General features: G+C 51.3%; 11 protein-coding genes across 11 annotated transcripts; 5 read left to right on the top strand and 6 right to left on the bottom strand.

Moving 5' to 3' along the window:
* Window positions 1-293: 293 nt before the first annotated feature.
* MGL_2215 (uncharacterized protein) lies at window positions 294-3008 on the top strand (the record flags this gene model as incomplete). The annotated part of the gene is made up of 1 exon (XM_001730367.1): window positions 294-3008. One exon carries the CDS (start codon window positions 294-296, stop codon window positions 3006-3008), a length of 2715 nt encoding a protein of 904 aa, XP_001730419.1.
* A 319-nt stretch (window positions 3009-3327) lies between these two features.
* Window positions 3328-6699, bottom strand: MGL_2214 (uncharacterized protein; the record flags this gene model as incomplete). The annotated part of the gene is made up of 1 exon (XM_001730366.1): window positions 3328-6699. One exon carries the CDS (start codon window positions 6697-6699, stop codon window positions 3328-3330), a length of 3372 nt encoding a protein of 1123 aa, XP_001730418.1.
* Window positions 6700-7358: 659 nt separating this feature from the next.
* On the bottom strand, window positions 7359-9767 carry MGL_2213 (uncharacterized protein; the record flags this gene model as incomplete). The annotated part of the gene is made up of 1 exon (XM_001730365.1): window positions 7359-9767. One exon carries the CDS (start codon window positions 9765-9767, stop codon window positions 7359-7361), a length of 2409 nt encoding a protein of 802 aa, XP_001730417.1.
* A 564-nt stretch (window positions 9768-10331) lies between these two features.
* Window positions 10332-11243, bottom strand: MGL_2212 (uncharacterized protein; the record flags this gene model as incomplete). Its single annotated transcript, XM_001730364.1, has 1 exon — window positions 10332-11243. The coding sequence occupies one exon, from the start codon at window positions 11241-11243 to the stop codon at window positions 10332-10334; it is 912 nt and encodes a 303-aa protein (XP_001730416.1).
* Window positions 11244-11638: 395 nt separating this feature from the next.
* Window positions 11639-12529, top strand: MGL_2211 (uncharacterized protein; the record flags this gene model as incomplete). Its single annotated transcript, XM_001730363.1, has 1 exon — window positions 11639-12529. The coding sequence occupies one exon, from the start codon at window positions 11639-11641 to the stop codon at window positions 12527-12529; it is 891 nt and encodes a 296-aa protein (XP_001730415.1).
* Window positions 12530-12673: 144 nt separating this feature from the next.
* Window positions 12674-13810, bottom strand: MGL_2210 (uncharacterized protein; the record flags this gene model as incomplete). The annotated part of the gene is made up of 1 exon (XM_001730362.1): window positions 12674-13810. The coding sequence occupies one exon, from the start codon at window positions 13808-13810 to the stop codon at window positions 12674-12676; it is 1137 nt and encodes a 378-aa protein (XP_001730414.1).
* Window positions 13811-14572: 762 nt separating this feature from the next.
* MGL_2209 (uncharacterized protein) lies at window positions 14573-15196 on the top strand (the record flags this gene model as incomplete). The annotated part of the gene is made up of 1 exon (XM_001730361.1): window positions 14573-15196. The coding sequence occupies one exon, from the start codon at window positions 14573-14575 to the stop codon at window positions 15194-15196; it is 624 nt and encodes a 207-aa protein (XP_001730413.1).
* Window positions 15197-15372: 176 nt separating this feature from the next.
* Window positions 15373-15987, bottom strand: MGL_2208 (uncharacterized protein; the record flags this gene model as incomplete). Its single annotated transcript, XM_001730360.1, has 1 exon — window positions 15373-15987. The coding sequence occupies one exon, from the start codon at window positions 15985-15987 to the stop codon at window positions 15373-15375; it is 615 nt and encodes a 204-aa protein (XP_001730412.1).
* Window positions 15988-16874: 887 nt separating this feature from the next.
* Window positions 16875-19100, top strand: MGL_2207 (uncharacterized protein; the record flags this gene model as incomplete). Its single annotated transcript, XM_001730359.1, has 1 exon — window positions 16875-19100. The coding sequence occupies one exon, from the start codon at window positions 16875-16877 to the stop codon at window positions 19098-19100; it is 2226 nt and encodes a 741-aa protein (XP_001730411.1).
* A 169-nt stretch (window positions 19101-19269) lies between these two features.
* Window positions 19270-19669, bottom strand: MGL_2206 (uncharacterized protein; the record flags this gene model as incomplete). Its single annotated transcript, XM_001730358.1, has 2 exons — window positions 19270-19350; window positions 19379-19669. 2 exons carry the CDS (start codon window positions 19667-19669, stop codon window positions 19270-19272), a joined length of 372 nt encoding a protein of 123 aa, XP_001730410.1.
* Window positions 19670-20452: 783 nt separating this feature from the next.
* MGL_2205 (uncharacterized protein) lies at window positions 20453-21040 on the top strand (the record flags this gene model as incomplete). Its single annotated transcript, XM_001730357.1, has 1 exon — window positions 20453-21040. One exon carries the CDS (start codon window positions 20453-20455, stop codon window positions 21038-21040), a length of 588 nt encoding a protein of 195 aa, XP_001730409.1.
* Window positions 21041-21074: the final 34 nt, after the last annotated feature.

Genomic DNA, 21074 nt, shown 5'->3' with positions numbered 1-21074 from the left:
GGAATTTGTCTGCCGAAGAGGCACTTCGGCACTTTGGGGTCTCGCCAAGTCAAGGTCTGTCGGCTGAGAGGGCCAAGGCGGAACTCGCAAAGTACGGCCCCAATGGTATGTATTGGCTTCAAGGAATAGCCTGGAACGGCGATCGCTGACGGCCCACAGAACTGAAAGAAGAAGATCCTACGCCACTGTGGCGCCTTGTGCTGGAGCAATTCCAGGATCAGCTCGTGATTATCCTGCTGGTGTCTGCGCTAGTATCGCTCGTGCTAGCGCTCGTCGAGAATGAGGGCAGTCTTATGAACGCGCTTGTGGAGCCCAGTGTCATATTTCTTATTCTTATTGCGAATGCGACAGTTGGTGTTTTGCAAGAGCGTAATGCAGATCAGTCGATCCAGGCTTTGCGGGCGTACTCTCCGGAAGAAACCATTGTCCTGCGCGATGGCAAAACATGTCGCGTGGTGGCTCGCGACGTGGTCCCTGGCGACATAGTGATCTTAGCGGCAGGTGATCGTGTGCCAGCAGACAGTCGCGTGATTCAGCTGCGTTCTTCTACATTGCAAGTGGATCAAGCCATCCTGACCGGCGAGTCAGAGGGCGTGTACAAGACCGCTGCGGTTGTGAGTGACGAAAAGGCTGTTAAACAAGATATGACAAATATGTTGTTTTGCGGTACTTCTGTTGTGAGCGGCTCATGTGTGGCACTTGTGTGTCTCACAGGTGAGCACACGGCGATTGGTGATATCCATGCTGAAATCGAGCAACACGAGGACATGAAGACGCCGCTCCAGGAGCGACTTGACGAGTTTGGTGACTTATTGGCGAAGGCCATTATGATCATTTGTGTACTAGTGTGGGTGGTGAATATCCGGCACTTTAGCGATCCTGCACACCACGGCTGGATGCGTGGTGCGATGTACTACTTCAAGATTGCTGTGGCGCTTGCTGTGGCTGCGATTCCCGAGGGTCTAGCCGCTGTCATCACGGCTTGTCTGGCTCTAGGCACGCAAAAAATGGCGCGCAAAAATGCCATTGTAAGGCACCTGCCCAGTGTTGAGACGCTTGGCTCGACAAGCGTGATATGTTCGGATAAAACCGGTACGCTCACTACGAATGAAATGAGTGTTGCGAATATGTATCTGGTGGGTGAAGCAGCCGACTATGAGGTCACCGGTACGAGTTTTGCGCCGGACGGTGCCATTTTGCGCAATGGCCGGACGATGACGAGCCTGAATCAGCCTGGTAGTGCGATTCATGCACTTGCACAGACGTGTGCCGTGTGCAACGATGCCAAGGTCATTGTCGATGCGCATGGACGGCACAAGGCTCTAGGCCAGGCAACAGAGGCGGCACTCCAGGTACTTGTAGAAAAAATCGGCTTCCACGATGCGATTCAGCAAGCGCACTTGCCAGATCTCTTACCGGCCCTCCGTGCAGGGGCGGTGTGCGAGATGTACACGAGTTCGCTTCCGCGCCTTTCAACGATGGACTTTACTCGCGACCGTAAAATGATGTCGACCTTTGTGCGCCGAACAGAGCATGATGCCCGTCTGCTTGTGAAGGGAGCGGCCGAATCGGTGTTGTTGCGCTCATCACATGTGTTCTTGAATGACAGTGAGCAACGGCCCCTGACGGACGACATGCGTGCTGCGCTGCACGAAAAGATTAATACCTATGCGAATGCAGGCTTGCGTGTGCTCGCGATAGCTGTGCGCGATGGTATGGCGCTGCCAGATCCACTACTGCCATTGGATGCGTCGATGTATGGCCAGTATGAACAGAATCTGTCGCTGGTTGGACTCGTGGGTATGCGCGATCCACCGCGACCTGAGGTAGTACAAGCGATTCGCTCGTGCATGGAGGCGGGTGTGCGGGTCGTGATGATCACCGGCGACAACCAGCGGACAGCCGAGGCTATTGGCCGCCAAATTGGCCTGTTTGGTCCTGACGAAGATGTGCAGGGCCGATCGTTCACTGGTCGTGAGTTTGATACAATGTCCCCTGAGAAAAAGGCGAGCGTCGCAAGCAATGTCGTTATTCTTTCACGCACTGAGCCGTCGCACAAGAGCCAGCTAGTCGACCTGCTCCAGAAAAACAATGAGGTCGTGGCCATGACAGGCGATGGCGTAAACGATGCTCCAGCGCTGAAGCGTGCCGACATCGGCGTCGCTATGGGCACAGGCACCGATGTCGCGAAGCTTGCAGCTGATATGGTGCTGGCTGATGACAACTTTGCGACGATTGTCTCTGCTATTGAGCAGGGACGCAGCATCTTCAACAACACGTCGTCTTTCATCCGGTACCTGATCTCGTCAAATATCGGCGAGGTCGTGAGTATTTTTCTCACTGTTATGCTGGGCATGCCTGAGGCACTTATTCCTGTGCAGCTTTTGTGGGTGAATCTTGTTACAGACGGCCTTCCAGCGACAGCTCTCGGCTTCAACCCTCCGGATGGCGCAGTCATGCGTATGCCGCCGCGCAAACGAAGCGACTCTCTTGTTTCCCAATGGATGCTAGTACGCTACTTTGCCATTGGCTTGTACGTCGGTGTAGCAACGGTGCTGGGTTATGCATGGTGGTTTGTCTCGTACAGTGGCGGTCCTCATATCACCATCTACCAATTGACGCACTTCCACCAATGCACGCGCAATTTCAGCGAGATTGATTGCGGTATGTTTACCGGCAAGGAGTCTCAGCATGCATCGACTGTGAGTCTCAGTATTCTTGTCACGATTGAAATGCTGAATGCCTTGAACGCACTCTCCGATGTCGACAGCCTGTTACTGCACCCACCATTCAAGAATCCATGGCTCGTTGGTGCGATTGTCTTGTCCATGGCTTTTCACATGCTAATTCTGTATGTGCCATCATTGCAACATATATTTTCCATTGTGCCACTGGGCTGGAGCGAATGGGTGGGTGTGTTGGCATTTTCTGCTCCCGTCCTTGTGATTGACGAGGTTTGTAAGTGGTGGGCACGTCATTCCCTGCCGAGAGGCAAAAAGCACGAGTAAAGAGGCGCTATCACAATGTGTATCTCTACCTGTCGGTGAAACATAAATATCCTTTATACATGTCAAAACCCTACGGAACCCAAAAAGAAATAGTTTAAATAAACCTTTACATGTTCCTCTTTCGAAGACTTTGCACAATGCACGAATGAAGGACCATGAAGATAGTGTCGTCATAAGATCCCAGCGTATAATCAGAAAAAAAAAAAAAAAAAAACTTGTGAGCAAAGATGAAATGGAATGAAATGATACAAAGGAAAAGAACATAGATGACAAATGGAGGATGGCGTCAGTTTGAAGGGAAAGTGAATGTACCAGCCGATCAAGAGGCAAGGTGATGTTGATTTACTGATGGTAGTGTGGCATTCATATCATTCGGCATGTTGCTAATAGGTGTGCCCTGACCTGGATGTTCGTTTAGTGTGAATGATTGGGGTCGCTGAGGCATAAGTAACATGAAAGACGATGCTTGTTCACGTTGTCGTTGATCGATATGATTCCACATCTGCATCATCGGACGTGTGTCATGCTCTGGTCCTTGAGGCGAAAAGCTGCCTCCCAGTGCAGGTGTGTGTACTGTTGAGGAGAGAGTCGACACAGGCGATGTGCTATGCAAGACTGGTGTGTGTACCGGAGCATTTGCAACTGGTGTCTTATCCATGAATACAGCAGATGTAGGATTCGAAGAAGCAGTAAAGAGTGTTTCATTGTGAGACGAGTCTGGTGGATGACTCGATTGCAACGCGTTGGGGTCCATACCGGAGGCCCCGGTCGGGCCCACATGCTTATCCATAAAGATCGGTGGAGTGAATGGAAATGGCATTGACGGAAGCAATTCGTGTGACGGTCGTGACGGGTCAAACATGTCGTACTTTTGTGAGTCTTGCACAGAAGCGCCATGTCGGGACGACATCGATGACGGCAGTTGCGACGGCGACTGCGCTGCAGGTTGCGTCACTGCCTGGGTCGGGGACTGCATCTGGAGTTGCGCATGTGCCTGTGGCTGTGACAATGCCTGAACATGTCCAGTCATTGGCACGGTCGTCTCTCTTGTGCCCTCGGTCGTCAGTGGTGGAGGATGTGTGTGGACTGGCGTTGAAACATGTGTATTAGCTTGATCGTGTGTCGGCGCTGGCATTTGGATGTGGCCGAGCCCAGACCCTAGTCCTGGCGGCATAGACGCTGATCCCGGGGCCGTCGTTGATCCTTGGCCTGGCGTTGGTCCCGCACCTTGCTGCGCTTGCCCTTGCCCGTGACCCTGTGCTGCCGATGGCATCGGGATCGACATTGGCACTGATACTCCTTGTGGCAACAATGCATCATTTTTCGGTGGCTGTACTGCCGCGCCCTGCGGCGTTGTTGAAACTGGTGGGGAAAATAGGTCCGTCAAAGAAGCTGGCGCTGTTTGTTCATCAGGAACCCCCCCTGTTTGTGACGTCGGTGGTTCAAGCCGGCTTGGGTCAGATCGATCAGCCACATGTAAGTAAAAGGAATGTTCCAGATGATGGAGCTCGCCTAGATGCATGCAAACCGCTGACACATTCACATATCCACCTTGCGAGGAATGATGTGGGACGCCAGTCATGACTTTGTCTTCGTCTTCCCAGTGCAGCCAAGATGGCATCGCATTCGCTGAAAACGCTACATTGACGCTTCCACTGGACATCTGCGGATCCCAGATGCGTAGATTCCATGTCCACGGCTCATTCACGTATGCCACATTACTTGGCGCAGCCGCAATCTTCGGCGAGAACGTGAAAAACTCCCAACGCCCAGCAGGTAAGCGTCGGGCTTCAATAATCCAAATGTGATTGCCTTTCGACTTCGCTTTTTTGCCATCCTCATTGAAACGCGAAATAAATGGATGTGTCCAAAGGAAGAGTTTAATTTTGCGCATAGACAAGTCATCTTCAGACAAGCCACGGCGCTGAAGCTCCGACTGGAATGCGTTGGTGAATGCCTGAATACGAAACTTGAAAGGCCGGAAATCAGGCGACTCATCCAAACGAGCCATCTTCTTAGGCATAAGTGTCTGGTGAATCAGTTCGCCACGTTCGTCCTTCGCTTCTAGATTTGAGCAGAGCGACGTTAAAAATTCGTGGAACGTTTCCTCGTACACGGAACGAAGTTCGGCTGAAAGCTCAGGCCCACCCAGGTTAGAACGGTCGTTGAGCGCTTCATTTGCGTCATCGTGTTGCAGAGGGGCCTCCTTTAACCCAGGCGTTGTTGGTTCCAGTGAAGAATCCGCCATGTTCGGCATAGGTAACGATTCCAAGTGCAATGATGGTTTGAGCTCGCCGATTGAATCTGATGGAGTCCATGCATTGTGAGATCCGCTCTTGAGCGTCATGTCCATAGCTTGTGGGGTAGATGTAACATGATGCATCGAGTTCTCATTTCCAGACGATGTCGCTGTACTTGCCGTGGCAGCAAAATTTAACGGCCTAGTGCCGTGCACGGATGTGCTACTGGCATTCGTTACATTGTTCTGAGGACTTGAAGGCATTAATTGTGAGTGGAGAATACTCGATGGGTTTGACGTCGTCGACGGCACACCTTGAACATCGTGGGGTGCATTCGTGTGGTCTGAGAACGCGGTCTGGGGATGCACAGGTTGTTGACGCTGAGAAAGACTAGCCGGTTGAGGGACATTGAAATCAAAAACGTTTGAATGTAGCTTTGGTGAAAATACAGCACCAGCGTTAAAATGTGGCTCCGTGCTTGAGATCGCCTTCGAGAAGTCGGACAAGTCTGAACGCGAGCGGGAGCGCGTTGACGGTGCATTCGACTGAGCGCCGCGTTGAGACTTGAAAGGATGCTCTTGGTGCAGCTCACCATTGAGGCGACGCTTCCTGGACTCGACATCATCTGCAAGCGCAGAAAACGTCGCCGCAGAGCCAATTTGCTTTTCTTCATCAGGCGACATCAGGGAGCCGTATGGCAGCGCTGATGTGCTATGGCGCCTCATGTGCTGCGTCTCTGTCGACAGCGTCAAGCCAATCATGCCCATCTCAGCGATGCGCTTGATCAGCTGCTTGATAGAGTCGATTTTCTCGTTGCATGTATCAAAGCGACCACCGTGAAAATGAACGCGCGCATCAGCCGCTGCGGATGCTAGTTCGTCGATGGACGCGCCAATATCAGGAAGCAGTTGCTTAGAGCGTTGCATATGTTTCGGTGAGACGTATCCTACGTGCTCTTGCGGATCCTTCGATATAGTCGTAGACGAAGCCATGGACAAAGGCATGTTGTGCCCCCCCGGAGTAACGGGCGGATGTGCTGAAGCGTGAGCCAAGTCGACCGCCGAAAACGGATTGACCGATGTTTCCAAAGAGGGTGTAGGAACTGTAGTTGGCTGGATGGGAGAAGATCGGCAATTCTGCTCGCTATTCGCACTGGTCGATGAAGGACTCAAACCAAGTCCGATCGGCAAATGATCAGTAGGACCTGGAGGCGCTAGCGCGGAGAGGTGAAGCCCTGCAGCACTTCGCGATGACATAGAATGAAAGTCCAAAAATTTTTGTTGTTCATTTGCAGATGAGTCTAAATGCAATGCATTGAGGTCACTCGACTTGGCGATGGGTAGTTGTGGTCTAGGAGCATCAGCATGAACCGGTGCCTGTGACCATTCGTCAGACGAAAATGAGAGATGCCTGACAGACCCCACTGAGAAGTTTTGCGACGGGATATTCATCGCTGCGGTTACACCCGCGCAGGGACTACAAGTCGAGAAAGATCGTGATGAGCTGAAACGGCAATCGAGGCAACGAAGGTCAATTAGGCGAGAGAAAGAATTCGTATGGCCGGGGCTGAACGACGACTCTTACTTTACTAATCTTATAGGTGCGACAAAAGCGGCACGATTTGGTTTGCGAAAACAAATGAAGTGCACAATCCGCTTTAACTTTAATGTTTTCCTACGATGCAATAGGCTAGATTTGTTGTGAAAGTGGCCACTTAGATTCATGCGCAACAGTTGAACAAGACACAGCCCCTCTGATTGAACCCTGATAGATTCGTGTCGATAGAGGAATACATGGTTATCAAACATGTCACGTTGCGTGGGGAACAAAAGCAGGGAAATCTATTACATGACGGCATGCATCTCATATAGTCGTACTATCACACATGCTCACACTATGTTTGCGTTTCTCGATCCACCTTGAAATCGACATGCTGGTCCGTCGAAACACCTTCCAACGCATTTTCATCACAAATAATAGAGCGCATTATGTTTCTAATGCCAGTGTTTGAGAGAATCACATTCCTAAAAAGAAACATCATCGATTATTCAACAACCAAACATCCTATACACGCAAATTTACTCTACAGCACATAGATAACTCAAGAACGTCATTCTCGCAAAACAGTATTAGAGCGGCGCACTTTTAGCGGTGACGTGTTAGTCGCAAACGTGAACGAGGACTTGGGATGCAGAGTGCGTGGGACACTGGCAGGACCAGTAATGATGCGCTCACGCTTGGGTGTGGACGGTGTCGTGTATGTTGCCACATCAAGCTGTGACAATGAGGAGCTTGGCTCCAGTTCCATATCGGAGCGAGTGTGTGCGTCCGAGGCGCCTAGGCACGGCCGTTGTGCTGAATTGCTGTCATCGGCAGAAGTTTTTTTCTCATCTGAACCAAAAAACAGCTCGACATCATCGACGGTCTCATCACCAAGTGGGAGAGAGATATCTGCCTCTGGCGCTGATATTGCCGAATTGACTTCAACCACAGGCAACGATGGACCAAATGAAATGCGTTCACAACTATTCTGCATGGGCGTTAAAGCACGCGAGTCAGACGAGTCTTGTTGTGATAGAAGCTCAATTCCAAGACCCGCAGGCGATGCCTCATTTGCAGCATAGGGCGATGTATGGCGTGCTGTTGCACTGCGGATTGCACTGTTGATGAAGTCAAGAGAGCGCTTGTGTTGCGCCGTGCGACTGCCTCGTGTAGAACTAGTCCCACTTGAATGTGGTGAAAGACGATCAGATGCAGAGACAGGCATTGGACTGCGCATTAAATCGAGCGATTGCAGTCTTTCAACCATATTGTGAGGATCCGAATTATTTCCAAGAGCAAGACCTAGTAAGCCGGTGCCGCCCATCCATGTCCGCCGAGGTGGTGGTGGATCAATTGACACATACTGGATAATGCGCACAGGTAGGTCAACCTCAACCAATGTAGACGTATCAGCTCCTACACCTACACGGAGTGCGTACTGCACACTCACATGACGTCCTGGATCGACCGTGACGAGGTCTGATGGAAGCTGCAATGAATGCGGAAAATGTACAGGTCTTCCAGGCGGTGCACCGCTCCACCAATGACCCAACTGATTCGCTGCCAACGTCTCGTCCAAGAGGATAGTGCTTGAATGCGACAAAATGTCTTTCGAGCCGGGTATATGATCATGTGCCTTGTACAGAGTCTCCGTGCGCACCAAAGCGATGCGGAGAACATTAAGCAAGTCTGTGCCGCCATTCAGGATACTGACCTCAAAATACACACGTTGGCCGGCAACCCAGGTCTCCCGGTGCAAAGCTGCAGCCAAACGTATGTTCCGCACCTCCGCTTCTGGTGTAGATGCATGTGAAATGATTGGACGTGGTGCACTTGCCAGTTCTGCAGTGGGATTCAGGTAAGGATGAACTTCCATCTTTTGGAAGCAGAGAGCAACACCACTGTGCTGTTCGCCGAATGCTTTCACGCGCACAGACGCGATCAGAATGTACCCAACCTCACAACCGTCACTGTGGTAGCCGCCTTTCGCTCCCTTCCCCATGGGAAGGGACATGGAGAATGGAATCACATGAACACCACCCTGACCAAGGTAGTAGCCCTCCGTATCAGGCAGCGATGCAAAACATGGGAGGATGCTTTCTTCGCCACCCTCGGACTGTGAGAGAGCACTTGAGCCGTGCAGCATATAAGGCTCTGTGGGACCATCCAAGCTGCGATCGCCATCTATAAGGGTCATATGGCGGTAAAAGATGTGGCGTATGTCTTCGCCAGGTAGGCACTCGTATCCAATAAGTCGCACACGTGGTTGTGCCATCAACATAGCACTGGATGGATCCGTGTGATTCGGTACGTTTAAGCGAAGGCATCCATGCAGTGAGCCGCCTTCAACCACAAGATCATTATCCATGAATACTTCGATCCCGACACGCTCATCACGCTCAACAGGATATATGGGCACAGCCGGCTTATTAGGAAGGTGATGAATGACGGGCTGTGTAGATGTCGTAGGCACGGCTAGTGTCGCCGGTGACATCGATGCCAATGGAGCCGGTGGTATAAGTGGAAGTGCATGAGTACTTGGATGCGCTGTTGCAGAATCTTCTGTGCTAGGTTGGGAAACTGCGGGCGTCGAAGTGTCGCTAGGAGTGTCTTCACGCCTGGTAGCACTAACTGGCTGCACATCATCGAGATACGACCATGGAACGGTAGGTTTTGCAGGAAGAGGGTGCTTCATCACGTACATTGTTGGTGAGTTGATACTTTTGTTAGCGATGGAACGATTCTCTCTTAGAGGCATGCTGGGCAAATGAGTCGTTGTTGACATAGACGATGACATCGTAGACTGAGTGCCAGATTTTCCACCGAGTCTGTCGCGGCTTGGTTTATGGCGTACAAATGCCCGACGGCGAGATGATTTCGGGGGCAAATTCCGTTGAGGCGGAACTAGTGAGCCTCGAAGTCCTATGGGCACGGCTGACTCCTCCGAAGCACCGAAGTCAATTCCAAGACCGTTCATGTTTGATGACGCCACACGAGTGGAAAAAAGAAGTTCAAACGGACCTGAAGAAAGACAGACTGTTTTATTTGTGCTCGAAAAGGTATAGCCAGATAGCTAGTAGGTGTTGATGTCTAAGAAACTCCTCCAAAACAACACTCGCTTCGCCTAGTCAGGCCACGCGCAGTCCTGTTGTTTATTTCCTTCATTCCAACATCTACCCATACACACACCGTGCTTGGCGCCAGACGCGCTCCACACGCATAGTTGCATGCACTTCCCTCCACATACTACGTGTGCAAATGAGTAGCGAGAGCTTATGGCCTAATGCCACGGCTAGTCTCTTCCCCCGCTCGGCTAACATCACTCCAAGGAATAACAGTGTGACAGATTTCTGCTCCAAGGCTATATCCAACGTTAGCCCATTGGCATTGTTGATCCTCAACAAACAGGTATCACGGCGCCACCGCTGCATGAGAAGCGACACTCTAAGAGGTCTTCCTTCGAAACTTGTGTCTCCGCTGCACAAGTATCTAACAAGATAGTAATTCATTTATTTTATCTGGGACAACTGCAAACAATAAACTACAGGTTGGGCTTTGCACCGGTAGAGTTGCTCTTCTTGGGAGCAGCAATGTAAGAGCCCTTAGCATCACGCTTGTCGCAGCGAGCGATACCGTCTTCGTCACGGTAAACACCAAGCTCAATAAGCTTAGCGAACACCTTGGCAAAGTCAGCAAAGAACAGATCCTTGTCAGCTGCATATTTCTCGACCCATGGACGGAATTTGTCGTCCTGGATCAGCGAGTAGTCTGTCGGAAGCATCATAAGCGGCTCATCATCCTCGTCCATTCCTGGGGCGTAGGCAGCATATTGGAATGGGCCATCCCACTTGCGCGGCTCCCACTTTAGATTTAGGAGCATTTTAAAGTACGTGTTGGCGAAACGCGTAGGATTCACGACCCATGGACCATCGAAGCCGGAGCGATTTCTGTGGCAGCGACCCAGGTTGTGTGCACCAGACAAAGCGACGATCTCCTGGTCATTGAAACCCATTCGGTAGAAAATGTTCCGCAGATGATCTTGGCCCTGTGCACCATCAGGCAGACGGCCACGCGGTGGCAGGTATTTTGTGTTGACAAAGTCCGTACGGCCAGGCTTCCATTCAACGTCTGGACCACCCATTTCCTTCAAAGCCACAACACCAGCAAGGGTCCATAGGTCCGCATAAGTGATCCAAGGATGTTTTTCCTTGATCGGCTCAAGGAACGCGCGAGCATTTTCAAGACCGGCATTCGCGGGGTCACCACCCTCTTCTTCGTAACGCATACCAGCTCCGTTCGAGCCACCCGTCTCGTCTTCCTTGCTGTACGTGCCACTGGCATGCCAAGCAAGACGCACAAGAACCGGTCCAATGGATCCATCGTCGTATCCTTTGCGCTTCAAAATCGAAGCAATGTCTTTGCGCACGGCATCAAAGTCCCCCATCAACGGCATGGTGGATACAAGCTACAACGGCAAGCGGGGCAGCTCACCCGCTCTAAACTGCCACGTACTCCACTACGCTATACCGGCACCTCCTAGCCTATGAGAACTCATGAATTTACGTGCGGCACCGGCTTCGTGAAACGTCTCGGCCGCGCCCTTATCATGTAAGCAATTCGTCATTCATCTGCCCAAACGCGCATGATTTTACCACCCCGCCCTGATTGATCATGCGATCGGCGCGATTCCTGCTATGCTGGCAAAAAACCACGTGCCACACCGCGCTCGGGCCCTAAGCGCGCCAGTCAGCTGGAAGAGCGGTCCCAACGTACCGATACATGGCATCTTTTTCTGCACTCCGTCGACTCGGACAAGCAGCCTCCATTCTGACTCAGTCCCGAACAATCATGACGACTGCACAAGACATCCAGACCCGTGTGATTGGTGCTCCCAACACGCTGGACTACCGTGTGTACCTTGAGTCGAAGTCGACTGGCCAGCCCCTGTCGCCATTCCACGATGTTCCCTTGTACGCTGACGAGGCGAACGGAATCTTGAACTTCATTGTGGAAATCCCTCGCTGGACAAACGCTAAGGTCGAGATCAGCAAGGAGGACTCGTTCAACCCGTTCAAGCAGGACACAAAGAAGGGCAAGTTGCGTTACGTTCGTAACTCGTTCCCTCACAAGGGCTACATCTGGAACTACGGTGCTTTCCCTCAGACCTGGGAGGACCCGTCGTTCTCGCACCCTGACACCAAAGCGAACGGCGACAATGACCCTCTGGATGTGGTCGAAATTGGCGAGCAGGTTGGCTATACTGGCCAGATCAAGCAAGTCAAGATTCTGGGCGTGATGGCTCTGCTTGACGAGGGTGAAACGGACTGGAAGGTGATTGTAATCGATGTCAACGACCCAATCGCCTCGAAGCTCAACGACATCGAAGATGTTGAGAAGCACTTGCCTGGGCTCATTCGTGCTACAAACGAGTGGTTCCGCATCTACAAGATTCCTGATGGCAAGCCGGAGAACCAGTTTGCTTTCTCGGGCGAGGCCAAGAACCGCAGCTACGCCACCGAGGTCGTGCACGAATGCCACGAAGCCTGGCGCCGTCTCATCACGGGTCAGGCTAACGCTGGCGAAATCAAGCTTGAAAACTCGACTGTGCAAGGCAGCAAGTCGCTTGTGGCTCCTAAGGATGCTGTTGTCACGTCGATCCCCGCCGCCTCGCCGCAGCCTCCGGCCCCGATCGACCCAAGCATTGACAAGTGGTTCTTCATCAGCTCCTCGGCAAACTAATCATCAGTCATGTAGGGGAAGTAGTTTATTTGCGAGAACCCGTACTCCTATCTAACACATAGACAGGCGGCCGCGCGCACTTGTGCAATCAGAGGGGACTTGATCCTATCGTTGCCTACGTTCTTCATGTCGGAACATGTTCGTTTACACGCGGTACAAAGCACGCCGGGCGACGCGAGCGACAATTTCAGGCGTGGGGAACGAGAGTGTCTCGAGGTTCTCGGCATATGGAGTAGGGATATCAGCACCTGTGACACGCTCAACGGGCGCATCCAAGTAATCAAAGGCCTCTGACTCCATGATCTGTGCACAGATTTCGCTTCCAAGACCGAACGCAGGGAAGCCACCTTCGACGGTCACAAGACGGTTCGTCTTTTTCACACTCTCAATCACCGATTCAATGTCAAGTGGACGAATTGAACGGAGATTGATCACTTCGGCCTCAATGCCCTCCTTGGCCAGCATGTCGGCAGCCCGCAAGCCGTGGTCCACACCAATGCTGTGTGACACAATTGTGACATCCTTACCGGAGCGCTCAATTTTTGCCTTGCCGATTGGAATGACAAAGTCTTCTGAGAGAGCCTCTTGCGACACAGGGAAAGAATGACCATACAGAATCTCATTTTCCAATACAACGACCGGATTCGGATCGCGGATCGCAGCTTTCAACAGACCGCGCGCATCCTCGGAGCTGTAGGGACTCACAACCTTGAGCCCGGGCACCTGGCCATACCAAGCTGTGTAGTCCTGCGAGTGCTGTGCAGCAACGCCAGCAGCTGCACCGTTCGGACCACGGAACACCACAGGAGCCGCTACCAAGCCAGCAGACATGTAATGCGTCTTACCGGCCGAGTTGATGATCTGATCAATTGCCTGCATGGCGAAGTTGAATGTCATAAATTCACAGATCGGGCGCAGACCAGCGAACGCCGCACCCACGGCAAGACCCGCGAATCCCTGTTCTGTAATAGGTGTGTCGATCACACGGTCCTCACCAAACTTATCAAGCAATCCCTTCGTCACTTTGTATGCACCATTATAGCGAGCAACTTCCTCGCCCATCAAAAAGACCTTCGGATCACGGTGCATCTCCTCTTCCATAGCCGAGTTTAGCGCATCACGCACAGCCATTTCCTGTGCACCTGAATCTGATGCATACATACGCAACGGCAGGCGGATAGCTGGCATACGCACTGGCGAGCTTACCACAATGCGCGGCACTGTAGCCGAGCGAAAAACATTTGGTCGTGCACAGTGTGCTCTCAACGACGCAGCAAGCATGTTGCTAATGTGCCTTGTGTAACAGGGAAAGTAAATGTCGGGTGCGTGTCCCGAAAAGCCTGAGATGCCTGGTGGCGAAGATCGGGACCCCCGATTGTTCCCAGCCGTGTGCGGTTGATGATGGGCCATCGTACTAACACGACCTGCTAGGCCTTTCGTGTGTTTTGTCATCCATGCGTCATTAGAATTTCACCACCAACGGCCCTGCGACGACGAGGCATCGTAAGATTTGCGCTGCAACCTCACCGAAGTAACGGAGAAACGATCCACAGAAGTATGTATGCATGCGTCCACCCAGCAGGTGTGAAGGAAAGACTGGGGCAGAGTGTGTATGAGGGAGAAAGAGAAAAAACGAGTAGAAAGCTTAGGGCAAATTGCTAACATGCATCAATCAGTGGAAGAGCTGTCGTCTGGTTCTTCCGACTACGCTGCAAGCACATGGATTGCATGGTTCTTGTCGACTAAGGGGAATGAATACTTCTGTGAAATTGATGAAGACTATATTTTGGACCGATTCAACTTGACAGGATTGAATACTGAAGTGCAGCACTACACTTATGCGCTCGATCTCATCACTGATGCTCTTGGTACGTGGCACGCACAAATGCTTCGCTCTAATAGTATAGATGAACACATAAGTGATTTACATCGCGAACAAATTGAGACGCAAGCTAGAGTTCTTTATGGATTGATTCATGCTCGTTTTATCGTCACAACTCGTGGGCTAGCGAAGATGGTACGTTCCGACAACGTGTGAAGTACATGTGCAAGGCCTTACACGCGCAGCTTGAGAAGTTCAAACGTGCAGATTTTGGACGCTGCCCTCGTGTCCTATGCTACCAGCAGCCGCTACTTCCTTTGGGTCCATCGGACTTTCCGTTCCAAAGCCCCGTGCGCCTGTACTGTCCACGATGCGAAGACTTGTATCGTCCGAAGAGTTCGCGGCATGGCGCAATTGATGGTGCCTTTTTCGGCTCGTCTTTCCCACATATGTTGCTCATGGTATACCCCCACATGATTCCGACCAAAGTCACTGTCGTGCCGCCACCCATACCATTCGCGCAGAAACAGTATGGAGGAGTGTCGGCAGATGTACTGCACCAACGAGCAGTGGCACTGGAGCGAAGAACGGGTAATGCAACGTCTGCCGGCGAAGAAACAGATACAAGTGTCATGGCCAATGATGCGTCCTCAGAGATGCGCGCTCCAACCGATGTGGTGTTTGAGCGTGTCGTACCGCGTATTTTCGGGTATCCAGTGCATGAAACAAGCCAGCTCATGGCATGGCAAGACCGACAGCAGAAAAAGCAAGCTGCTCTCATTGCCGATTTTCGTCAGCAAAAGTCTGCATCGGCTCCGCCAAGCTGCAAGGACCAGCAGGCTTGATCGAGCCTCAGTTCGCTATGTAATTCTACAGCACACGCACACTATAGCAGGATTCGGAATGATTTTCGCATCGTCACAAAAGAAGCATTTTCATAAGTAGGTGAATGAACAATCTAACGGGAAGAAGTTACAGAACCAAATCAATCGCTGCTGGGTATGAACATACAACATCTGGTTTATGCAGGCACTACGACAGGTTTGACTGCAAATTTCAGCTTCGGGGCTTCAAGGCCCATCTGGCGCATTTTTGCGACCTCTTCTTCACGCTGCTTATGGATGTTGAGTAGTACATCTCGATATGTAAGGTTTGTCGAAATATGGTTGGCAGTCTCAAATATGAGCTTGCCCCAAGCCGGGTGAAAGCGGTTCGCCTCCCGTACGACATCAAACGCTTCTGCCCGTACTTCTCCCTCTTTTGCTTCGAGCATGGTCGCTGCATCATCTCCGAGCGAGCCACGGTCTAGCAAGGATTGAAGCGCTTGTTTATCGAGACGCAACGAGCTCATGCTTCGGAGAACAGCCACAGCCCGTGCGAGAAGAGCTGCTTGGAGAGTCTGCCGCGGTACGATCCACTCATCGGAGTCCGCTGGCTCATTAGGATAATTGCCTTGAATTTCACTCAATGCTTTGAAGATTGCACGATCAGGCTGGATTTCAGCCTCTTGCGATGACACAGCCTGGTATCTTTGCATCACCCGGAGCGCCCGTCTCCGGTACACCTTGGAAAATAGTGAAAGCGACACAAACAGCGTCACAATGTACGCAATAGGAACAAAGATAGAAAGCGCCATGTTGATGCCTTTCCGTGCAGCAACAGCCAGTGAGAGAGTTGTGACAACAGTAGGTTAGGCCTTTTGAAAAGTCGGTAGCCGTGTACAGTCAATGTGCCCAATTGACCAAACGCCAAGACGACCGATTTCGTCAACAAAACTTCATGCGTCCAAATGCCCCCTTCTCTTAGCCCTGTGCCTCCTCGAACGCATTTCTCGCACTGTTTCATCCATCTACCTACTAGGCCAGGCATAACTCCGTCCCTCTGACAAGCCTCTTGAATGCATGACGCGACGCATGGAGGTGTGCATTACACAACTGATCCAGCAAGCAGCCTACATTGCCGACGTCGGGCCTTATTACATCAGCTACTTCAACCCACGCCGTGCCTTCGTCACATCCAGCCCGGCATAGCTGATTCTCCTGGAGTGCCTGGGAGTTGTCGAGTCTCACTGTACATTTCATCACTTAAGTATATACTAGCGCAAAGCTTTCATTCTGAGTCAGAATGAAAGGCCTCAAAAAGGCTATGGTACGTTGCTTTGGCATACGCGCTCACGCTCATAGACGCTTTCACGAACTCGTCAATCGGATACCCAACAACGAAACAATGGCAGCAACCAAACTAGCAGCGGCAGCGGCAACAACAACAACAACAACAACAACAACGCTAATATTTCAGTCAGCGTGCCCGCCAATAACACTCACAATAAAATTAGCAGCGGTGCAGCGTATTCAGCGCCTGCACCGCCATCAAAAGACCATTCTTCGCGCAGCTTTTTTACTTCCCATTCCCAGGGTCAAAGCACGCCTAACTGTATGTCACTTGCTCTGAGGCAGCTAACTCAATGTTGCAGTATCTTCGCAAGGTGGTACTATTCCCAGGACTTCCTCCAAAACATCTGCGATGTCTACACCACCTACATCGTCCTTCTCGGTTTCATCAACACCTATGCCGTACATACCAGCGGCGCCTGCGTCGACCCATGCGCCAGCTTCAGCTCCATTAAGAGCTCAACAAACAAGCGCTCATCAGCTGAAACCGCAGTCGTCGTTGACGGTGCAGCCACAGTCACAACTAGCGGCAACGCCGCCGCCGGCGTTGCCGCTACCCCAAGCACAGCCTCAGGCCCAATCTCACGCTTCTCAAGTTCAACCACAGCAGCAGCTCCAGCACCAACTTCATCAGCCACCGCCCGTACCACCACCACGTGCACCCACACATGTCGCCACACCTGTACCGTCTGTTACGCCTAAGCCTTCGATCCAAGATCTTTCAGGTGCATCTACTTCGCCGGCAGCTGTGCCAGCAGCGGCACTTCCATCATCTGCACAGAAGATGAGCTACATGGGTGGGTCAGCAAGTACAACACCGTCAATGGTTTTGGCACATACACGGCAGCCTGTTGCCCCAACTGTGGCGCCGAGAGATACAATTCCCGCCCCTCGGTCACCACCGCGCAAGCAGCGGAGCAGTCGAATCCAGCCGAGTCAGTATGTGCAGCTAGAACATTTGCCGTCATTTTCCGAGGTTGTCCCCTCGGAACGATCACAACTCTTTGTAAAGAAACTGCAGCAGAGCAGTGTGGTGTTTGACTTCACGGATGCGAGTGCAGATCTTATGGGAAAGCAGGTCAAGGCACAGGCTTTGCAGGACATGCTTGAATACATTACGACTCAGCGAGGTGTGATCACGGAAGCTGTCTATCCTGAGATGGTCAATATGTTTGCATCCAATTTGTTTCGGACGATTCCTCCCCCATCAAGTTCCTTGGGCGATGCCTTTGATCCGGAAGAAGACGAACCTGTCCTCGAATTGTCGTGGCCCCATCTCCAGCTTGTGTACGAACTTTTTCTCCGCTTTGTGGAGAGCACTGAACTGAACACGAGTATTGCGAAAAAATACATTGATCATTCGTTTGTGGTACAGCTCTTGGATCTTTTTGACAGTGAGGACCCGCGTGAGCGAGACTTTCTCAAGACGACGCTTCACCGGATCTATGGCAAGTTATTAAATTTGCGTGCTTTTATCCGGCGCTCGATCAACAATGTGTTTTTCCAATTCATCTACGAGACCGAGAGACACAATGGTATTGCAGAGCTCCTAGAGATCCTTGGTTCGATCATAAATGGGTTTGCATTACCATTGAAGGAGGAACACAAAGTGTTCTTGTCTCGTGTGCTGTTGCCACTTCACAAAGTCAAGTGTCTCGCTATGTATCACCCTCAACTTGCGTACTGTGTCGTGCAATTTATTGAGAAGGATAGCACGCTCACAGAAGAGGTCGTTATGGGCCTGCTTCGATTCTGGCCCAAGACTAATTCGCAAAAGGAAGTCATGTTCCTGAACGAGGTAGAGGAAGTTTTGGATGTCATTGAGCCTGGCGACTTCGTGAAGATCCAAGTGCCTTTATTCCAACAGCTTGCCCGCTGTATTGAAAGCCAGCATTTCCAGGTCGCCGAAAGAGCATTATACTTCTGGAATAACGAGTATGTTGTGAATTTGATGGGCGACAATGTTCAAGTGATTCTGCCTATTGTATTCAACAGTCTGTATGAAAATTCTAAGAACCATTGGAACCCTACAATTCATACGCTGGTATACAATGCACTCAAGTTATTCATGGAAATCAACCCAGCCTTCTTCGACCTTGTGTCTAACGAGCACCAGCACAACCTCTTGCTTGCTGATCAGCTTCAGCAAGAAAGGAGACAAGCGTGGAAACGTATCCAGACCGACGCACTTCGTAACTCCATAAAACACGGCTTAAAAGCGCCTGAATCCGTGTTGATGACGCAGCTGGAGTCGACGGCTCCTGCGTCCTTGCCACGCTCGCTCCTACTCCAAGACAATGGCTCGTTTTCTGACATGATTCCGCTCTCGAACTCGCTTTCTGGCCTAGCACCTCCAGCGCTGAGTCTAGCCTCGACATCCGGCGTGGTGCATGGACTCTCCACTCATTCTGATGCCCCTCGCGCCCGAACACCGCCCAATCGCGATACTATGTTCACCAACAATCAAGACTATTCGCCTATCAGCGCAAATGGCTCATCCACCCGCGAATATGAAGATGCAGAGCAAAACGTCTTGCATGATTTAGCCGATCATATCGTGCCGTCCTATCTAGGCTGAACGTCCAAATTTGTGTATGTGTTTCATAGAATGACATTAATGGTGCAGGTTTGGTCCTTTGGCGCCTGTCCACAGGACACGAACTTCGATATGACAAGCCGGGGCTATGATAAATTACATCGGGATAGGGGGGAAAAATCACTGCCCTAAGCGACGCCGATAGACCCGTTCACACGGTATTGGCATTCTCCAGCGACTTGACAAGGTCTTGAAGATGTGTCTGCGCCTCGTTCGCCTCTTTTTCATAAAACTGGCATAAGTGAAGTTTGTATACGCACAGTGACCTTCTTTTCAAGCATTTTGTTTTCTTCCAATGCATCATCGCGTCTTTTTTGAGCCTCATTCATAATATCCTGGTAACTTTGTTCCATAAACCTGCATATTAGTACGAAAAAAATTCCACACCATAGAGGCGAAATGTCATACATTTTCCCGATAGCTTTGTAGAGCCGAGTCTCTGGACCTAATTTTTGCAATTGTTCCATGGTCAATTCTTGCACTCTGGCCTCTCGCGATCGTCCCTTCATCTGTGCCTGCACAGTGCTAAGCTCACGCTGCGACGAGACCATGCGCGTCTGAATAGAATTCAACAACTAGATTGTAAGAGGTAAGAGCCAGTTTATGCGCGTACCACCGGTAGAGATTCATCACTTGTCGCGCTCATCCTTGAATCGAGTCAACACACGCGACGAATTTGTCTCCCAAGTATCACGCTTACTTGTCACTTTCGGTAGACTCACTAGCACTATTTGATGGCGATAGCGGATGCAAGTGTGTACCAGAGTGCCTCGACCTCACATCCCATGCCGTGCATCGGGCACGCACGTGATGTAGACACGAGCGCTTGGCAATCAGGGACGAAATGCCGCTCCAAACGGCGACAACAATAGTTGTTCGATAAGGTCGGCCATATCCAACACCATCCACAGCATACGCGCCAGCTTGCTATGTCCAAGCGCGCAGGATCACATGTTGTTTTCGGTAAGTAATAATTAAGTACATCTATCTTATGAATTTTAGTCGGAAACATCCCGTATGACATATCAGAGCAGCAGCTCGTGAAAGTGTTTTCAGAAGTAGGGCGTGTGGTTGATTTTCGACTCGTCAGTGACCGCGAACAAGGCAAGTTTAAGGGTTATGGATTTTGCGAGTTTGAAGGTACGTGATTCAACCACTTGTGCCGCTAGTCTAACACAAAAGATGCCGAGACAGCAGCATCAGCAGTGCGAAACTTGAACGACGTTGAAGTCGGCGGACGACCGCTTCGTCTTGATTATGCAGACGCAGACCCTATGATTGACAACAGTGATCGCCGTGGGGATATGCGCGGACGAGGGGCTCATAACAATGCGATGCCACTTTTGCCGGAGGGTGTTCCCATTGCGCCTGGCGTTTCTGCCACAGACGTAATCACACAGACCATTGCGTCTCTACCACCAAATCAACTCATGGATATTCTAACACAAATGAAATCACTCACAACACATGCACCAGAGCAAGCGCGGCACCTTTTGATTTCCCATCCCCAACTTGCCTATGCTATATTTCACGCTATGCTCATGATGAATGTGGTTGACCCTGCTGTGGTGCAACGTGTCGTGAACGAGACAGGTCCCGCAAGTGGTTTCCCAGCAGTTCCTCCAGGCTCTGTTATGGGCCCTGCTCTAGGGGCACCTCCGTTGCATCCCATGCACCCTGATCCCATTGCTGCACGATCGCCACAACCACCGCTCATGCCAGCGCCGGGGCCCTCACCGATACCGACCGCTGCGCCTGCCCCTGTTGCGGCGCCGGCACCCATGTTACACGCGCCTCAGTTAGACGAGCAACAGCGCCAGCTCTTGCATCAAGTTCTTCAGCTTACGCCGGAGCAAATCCAGGCACTACCACCGGAACAACGAGCGGGAATCCTGCAGCTTAAAGCACAGTTCGGGCATTAAAGCCTCAACTCACCAATGTATGATGTCGCCATGA

This window comes from Malassezia globosa (genome assembly GCF_000181695.2).
Source record: "Malassezia globosa CBS 7966 chromosome Unknown mgl_sf_5.2, whole genome shotgun sequence".
Lineage (NCBI taxonomy): Eukaryota > Fungi > Basidiomycota > Malasseziomycetes > Malasseziales > Malasseziaceae > Malassezia > Malassezia globosa.
Note: the sequence above shows the minus strand (reverse complement) of the source record. Positions and strands in the feature narration are given on the sequence as shown.